General features: G+C 37.7%; 1 protein-coding gene across 9 annotated transcripts in view; it reads left to right on the top strand.

The window, feature by feature from the left end:
• Positions 1-5,996, top strand: part of RABGAP1L (RAB GTPase activating protein 1 like) — a 687,593-nt gene extending 681,597 nt beyond the window's left edge. For 7 of the 9 annotated variants that reach the window (XM_029228031.1, XM_029228030.1, XM_029228034.1 and 4 more), the window contains one exon: positions 347-5,564. In XM_029228031.1, the coding sequence (XP_029083864.1) occupies positions 347-499 (153 nt within the window). In that variant the 3' untranslated portion in view covers positions 500-5,564. Of the gene's footprint in view, positions 1-346; positions 5,565-5,964 lie in introns of those variants that run through there. The other 2 variants (XR_003794384.1, XR_003794383.1) reach the window with 2 other exon arrangements.
• Positions 5,997-7,027: the final 1,031 nt, after the last annotated feature.

Raw genomic sequence — 7,027 nt, 5'->3', positions numbered from 1 at the left:
TTACCTGTGGTTTTACACCTGTATGTTTACGTTTACCTGTGGTTTTAAACATCTTCTCTTAGGCTGCAGCCTAAACCTAGATTTGGACCTAAATTGCCGGGGGAAAAAAGGGTAAAATGAGGTTTCATTTCACTGATCAGAGAAAGCACAGATTCTGGTTTTTAGTGGTAATTCTTTTAGCTCTAATTTTTTTTCTTGCATTCAGAAGCCAACTAAATCTCACCTGGGTTTTGTAGGAAGAAAACTGCGGCTGTGTAGACCTGTGGATTCCAAAAAGCTATACTCTAATTTTGTTGGCAGAGAGAAGATATTTATGTAACTCAGATGATTTTCTTTCTTGAATTAGGAACTTGAACATCAGAGGGGAGCCCTTATGAATGAAATCCAAGCTGCAAAAAACTCTTGGTTTAGCAAAACCCTTAACTCTATCAAAACGGCCACGGGAACGCAGCCACTGCAGCCGCCACAGGCCACCCAGCCCCCCAAGGAGAGCACATAGGTCCAGCCTCACCCAAGTACAAGAGCACAACGATCAAAGCAACGGAAACCCAGGATGATTCCTGGTGTCCCTTTAAAAGGAAGGAAAGGAGGCCAGAAAGCAAGCCAGGATCTTTCAGTAGCTCTTACTCTTTCTTGTATGACACTTTTAAAAAAGGGATGTTATTTAAACTAACCTGATTTATGTCGAATACCTGTTTTTGTGCTTCTTCATGGAAGACTGTGTTCTGATCCATCGTAGTATTACACATTATTTTACATGCCTGATGTTTGGTTGGAAATAAGTAATTCAGAACTAAATGCTTTTTATTTAGAGCTAATTATTCATATTATTTTTATCTTACATAAAAATGGAGTTGTCTTTTATTCCAAGGTTGAAGTGATAGGCAGGTATTTGTCACAGCAAAAAAAAAGATTGCAACCTAAACCTCTTAACTTTTCAGGATTTATTCAGATAAAGCACACTGTGGGGCCAGTCACGACCACTGTCAGGTTTCCTCCTGAAAGTGATGCCCAGGATAGTGATAATCCTATCCAAAGGAAAGAACAGACCTGGGATTGAACAATTCCCAAAGACAGTTAGTTTATTTTTATTTTCTGTTGGGTACATCTGGAAATGAAGTGCCAAGAACCATGGAATAAGATAGGCTATTGAAAACACATACTAGATAAAAAGAACTGAGATTTTGATAAATGCAGGATAAAATAAATCATTTTGGTCCTGGTCTTCTAACAGGTCCTTTTAAGAACTCCACATGGGAATTGCGAGTTCCTAAGTAAGAACACAGTTGTGACTTCTGGCAAATGTAAAGTCAGAAGTGGATATTATGAGTTGCATCTTTAGGAAACCTTCACCAGAGAAGCCTAGAAAGGCCCAGGAACAGCTGTTGTGCTTAGAATGGAATGTAGAACCATGGACAGAGTATTCATTTAATGTTGACATATACTTGCTAAGGAAACACTAATATACTGTAACTTTGTTAAAGTTATGAAATGGGAAATAGAAGTCAGCTTCATATCATCTTAGTTTAATATTAGGCAACTTTTTCTGATTTCTGTAGCTTCCTAAAAATGTTCCCTTGGTACCCCTAGATGAAGAGATGCAAATGCATTTGTAACATTTTTGATTGCATATACAACATTTATAGAAATGCTTATCTCATGGAAAGGTAAAGCTATTGTTTAAAAGTTGATGGAAGTATTTTTTTCAATTATATTTAACATGTCTTTATAAATAGTCCTTGCAGGAAATCCTTTGGTAAGGGAAAAACTAATTTTCCCATTTTTTAAGCTATTTTGGAGGGCTTTGGTCCTTTACAGCAACCAAACTACTGTCAGCTATGTATAGTAACATTTATTGATACTCATGCTTGGCTTCACTGTTGAACATATTCTTTGCAAAGTATCTCAAACTCTGTAGTGCCAGAGTGACTCTCATCTGTGCCATATGTTGCAGTTAAAAGTAACACACTCTTGGAAGTAAAAATCATCTAAGAGCCATCTCAACTCCAGGAGCATGTACTACAAGTTGCTCATGATGGATCCTTTCCTCTAAAATAATCATTAAACTCTAAAAAGTGAAATCCCCTTCATCGGTAAGTGTTCGTATCATCTACAGCCCATAAAACTGATGTGGTTTTTTGTTATCCTTCTTTACACTCATCAAATAATACTTTTCTTACAGAATTCTTTTTTTTTTTTTTTTTTGGTCCTGACATCTCTCATCATAGTTTTCATTTCCTTTCGCCCAAAAGGAAAATAGCATTCTGAGTATCTGTGTTGACTCTAACATTCCCAACGTGGTGGTTTAGAAAAATTAATTTTGTTTTCCTTTTTTTTTTTTTTGCAGAATATAATGGCTAGAAAATTGCATCTTGGTACTTGTTTCTGTAAATCATTTAATACAGTTTGTTAGCTTTACTGGTACTTTATGCTTTGATCCCAAGAAGCCTTGTACAAGTTGCCTTATCAGATGGCTAGCTAAATTAAAGATGTTCTTTTGTGTTTTGTGAATCTCATAATTCTACTGTACAGAGCTCTTTTTACATTTCACAGAATGCCTAAGTTGCGTAATTTTCCTTAAATGGTAGTTGAGAGAGAAATAGCTCTAGGTCCAGTTCTTATCTGTAGACCTGGCTCAATTTCATAGCCCATTACATTTTTTTTCTTTAAACAAAATAACTAGGTACATATATTCCAAACATTTAATAAATCTGTCTTTTTTCATTTTCTTTTAACTCTTTTAAAAGATTACAATGGCCATCCATAGATTTTTTTTTTTTCCTTCTCCAGTTCCATATCATACTTGGGTATGTGTATTGGTACCATAGTCTAAACTGTCCCTCACTGCAATGTCTTTGGGTAAGTAGCAATAGCAAATACAGAAGGAAAGAAAATTCAAAAGTTGGTGTATTAATCATACAATATTATAATAGCACTATCCCAGACCCCATGCCCTTCACCATGTGTTGTTTGAAAACTCATGCATTCCAGCATTAAATAACTGCTAGTTTTAATTTCTCTTCTTTTGAAGTATAGTTGAGAATTGCTACTCTTCTCTTGATTTCTTTTAGAAAGAGATTGACCAGCTCAAATATCCAGGAAATTTTCCGATATTCTAGAGTGTTTGTCATCTTTTCCTAGCATACATTATATAAAACATTCCTCCAAAAATCCAACATTTGCAACATTCTGAGAAGTGACGATTTCTCCTTTCATTAAATTCTGCAGAATAAATTAAGAGAATGAAATTCAATTGGATAATTCAGTCATTAGCTTTTATATCTTGAGAATCTTAACACATTTCCTTAAAGCTGAAAGAAACCAAGCTGAATTTTGCAGTGCATATGTTTGCTAGCTTCCCACATCCTGAGCCATGGCACAATTTGGTTATATTTAGTTACATACAATTTAATGCAAATAAATTCTCAGTTGCCTAATGGTCTGTATATGAATGCCTATCAGAAACATTAATAGGAATGTCACATAGGCTTATGACCCTATCTTTCCATGAAACCAATAATTCTCTTCCTCTCTCCCAACTATTAAGTTAGTAATTTGTTCTTCATTGGCTTTCTTAAATTTCCAAAATAAAGTAGAAAAGTAATGTTTGTACTGATGTTGGGGTATTTAATAATATTTATCTTGTTTCATTGTTTTCAAAAATTCCATCTTCTTATACTATGTATTAATATTCATTTTTCTCAAACCCTTACTCCATTTTCTTAAAATACTTTCTGGTTAATAACTAGTAGCTTCATTTCCTACCTAAAGTAAGAAAAACAAGAGAATACACAGTTTAGGGCACAAGAGATGAGAGTTAGATCCTTAAAGGAATTGATTAGTTACTGAGGATGAGAATCACATACGTAACTAATGTAAGGGACTGAGTTTTCTTTTTCTTGAGCTGAAATTAGTCTACTCATTATTCTGCTAAGGTGGTTGTCTGATTTCAAGACCCTTTTAGGGAAGAAAAAGCTTTCAAAAAATTAAATACCCTGTTTGTTTTATCTTTCTGGAAAAGAACACTTTTAATTACTTAGTAAGATTATTCTGTTGTATAATTTACACTTAAAAAAAAAACCACTCTAAAGTGCTCCGATTCTCTTGCTTCAATTACAGGTAAATGAGAGCATGGACAAACTCTGTTGTTTGATTTGAATGCTGTGAGATTTGTGTGTGTGTGTGTGTGTGTGTGTGTGATCGGTAGAATTTTATATGGAGTATCCCTGCCTCTTTGGTATACCCAGGTACCATGCAACTGAATATATACATGGCGATCAGATACAGAAGGCCAGACACAGCTCAGTGGCCTGTGTTTCCTACTACCAGATATATAAAACTCTCTCTCTAGTTGCCATGCTGATTGTCACATTGAACTGGAACTGCTCCAAAACATCCTTCCTCTCTCATAGTGACTTCCATATAATACAGGCAAAGCCCTTAGGGATTTCCTTATCTTTCAAGAGCTACCAAAATGAATACTTCAGTGCAGGCTGCACCTCAATAGGAGATGATGATCTTGAGTTGTAAGGAGAAAAGTGGATGTTTATAAGTAGCTTAGTGACTACAGTCAGTTGTCAGAAGTCCCTGTCTTAGCTTCCATCTAAAAGACTACACGTCAAGCTTATCTCCGAATGTATTTGCTACCTGCTATAAAAACATGTTCATCAACACGTCCTACTCTCCCCACCTCCACTCCTGGTTTATCATTAGTGGTATTCTGCAAACGTTAAGAAAAAAGAATCATTGAGTAGAAGATGAATATTTTGAGTTACTTTCCTTTTTCATTGGCAATAAGTTAACATGTAAAATCTTTTCTGTTAAAATGTAACTTTTAATAACTATATATTATATATGGAATAAAATATAGGAAACTGAATGGTAAGGACATAAACACATCAAGACTCTGGTGTCATGAAAGCACAAGAATAAAGCCTGGAAATGGCCCCAGAATCCAAGATCCCAATAGCCTTTGCGTCAGTTTCTCTATTTTTGGTATTTTGCATAATGTATGAATCCTTAGTTCAAATAAGGAAGAAAGTTTCTCAGTCAGCCCCACGTCATTTCTTTCAACTCCTACCTGTCCCTTGCTGAGGAGGTAGTAGAAATTCTGTGCCATCTATTTTTATGAATTCTATGATTTTGCCCATGGCTTCTCCAGTGAAAACAGGTTCCAGAATAAAGGAGTTGATTAGCTCAAACAGTGCTAATTGACTACAAAAGAAATTAGTGAGCAGCCTCTCTCCTCTATCACCACTGACCAATTAGATGTTTCCATAATTCCATGTATTATGTATAGTACACTCTATAAATGTAAATGTAATGCTTGTTAAAAAAGTGCAATTTATTGTACATTGTCCCAACAAATGTTTACTTTTATAATTGTTATGAACTTGAATTGGATTAGTATCTTGTTTTCATGTGTGAATGAAGCCTTGTGAAATAAACAAATGCAACCGAGAAGGTAGCAAGATGACTGTTTTTGTGAGCCAGTGATGTTTTCAATGCTTTGTGTTGCTCCTTTGGCCCCATTAAGCAGTAATAAACATTTGTTCTGAAATCCATATGGCTTTTTAATTTTTTTCTAGTTGATTTTATTCTGAATCATCTGAACCCAATGTTTGTGAAAAACTTATCTGACACTAGACTCTAGTCAATTTAGCAAGAAGAAATATACAGGAGTTTGCTCCAGGTTATACCCTGCAAAATGATATCCTGTACAGCAGGTACAGCCAAGTGCCCTGTATTCCTCTCTATAGTGATTCCTTGGTTGGAAGTAACAAACTCTCTTAAGCTAGCTTAATAATAATAAGGCAATTAATTAAAAGGAAAAAAAGTATATTTAACTCATAGCTACCAAAGGCCAAACCATTGGGCCTGAAGAGGCATGGGGACAAGGGACTGGAATGCCATCAGGAACCTAAGCAATTGTTCTTATAATCGCTCTTCTGCTTCTCTTGCCAGGTGATGCTTACCTGCTGCTGCTTCTCTCTCTGAAAAGAGGCATCCCCTGCTTCTAAGTGCACAACTTCCAAGTTTACATGTCCTCTCTTCAAGTGACCAGCAGAGATGGGCTGGCATCTCAGTGTCCCAGTTTCAAAACCTTGCAAATATCTGATTGGCGGGCTTCCCTGGTGGCGCAGTGGTTGAGAGTCCTCCTGCCGACGCAGGGGACACGGGTTCGTGCCCCGGTCTGGGAATATCCCACATGGCGCGGAGCGGCTGGGCCCGAGAGCCATGGCCGCTGAGCCCGCGCGTCCGGAGCCTGTGCTCCGCAACGGGAGAGGCCACAACAGTGAGAGGCCCGTGTACCGCAAAACAAAACAAAACAAAAAATCCGATTGGCTGATCCTGGATTGGGTGGCTGCTCCTCATCTTTCAGAGTACAGCACAGTGGGTGACATCATATAATTCAAACAGAACTCCAGAGGCTCTCTTGTAGTGGAGGCAGGGTGCAGAGAATCCTGATTTGCGTTTTGTTCTAATTTGCGTTTTGTTTTGGGTGTCCATGGAACCGAATGAATGCCAGATTAGTCAGCTCCTCTTAGAATTCAGCATGTATTAAAAAATAGTAATCAGAGATTGTAAAATTAGTTTGCGGCCCAAACCCAGCCACAGACATCTTTTGTTTGGCCTATGCAGTATTTTAAAAAATGAGAAGTTTTACATAAAAAGTAAAACAGTCGAGGCTTCCCTGGTGGCGCAGTGGTTGAGAGTCCGCCTGCCGATGCAGGGGACACGGGTTCGTGCCCCGGTCCGGGAAGATCCCACATGCCGCAGAGCGGCTAGGCCCGTGAGCCATGGCCGCTGAGCCTGCGCGTCCGGAGCCTGTGCTCCGCAACGGGAGAGGCCGCAACAGTGAGAGGCCCGCGTACCGCAAAGTAAAACAGTCAAATTATTCAGAAAATATCTACTGAACTTGGCAGTGAGGAGGTCATGAGTGGTCTTGACATGAATAGTAAGTGGAACTCACTGTTCGTTATTGATTAAAGACCCTACACTTAGTGAAGTTACCAGTTAACCTGTA

The sequence above is a fragment of the Monodon monoceros genome, unplaced genomic scaffold (genome assembly GCF_005190385.1).
Source record: "Monodon monoceros isolate NGI ecotype Baffin Bay Population unplaced genomic scaffold, NGI_Narwhal_1 Super_Scaffold_18, whole genome shotgun sequence".
Lineage (NCBI taxonomy): Eukaryota > Metazoa > Chordata > Mammalia > Artiodactyla > Monodontidae > Monodon > Monodon monoceros.
This window is presented reverse-complemented; position numbering and strand designations above follow the sequence as displayed.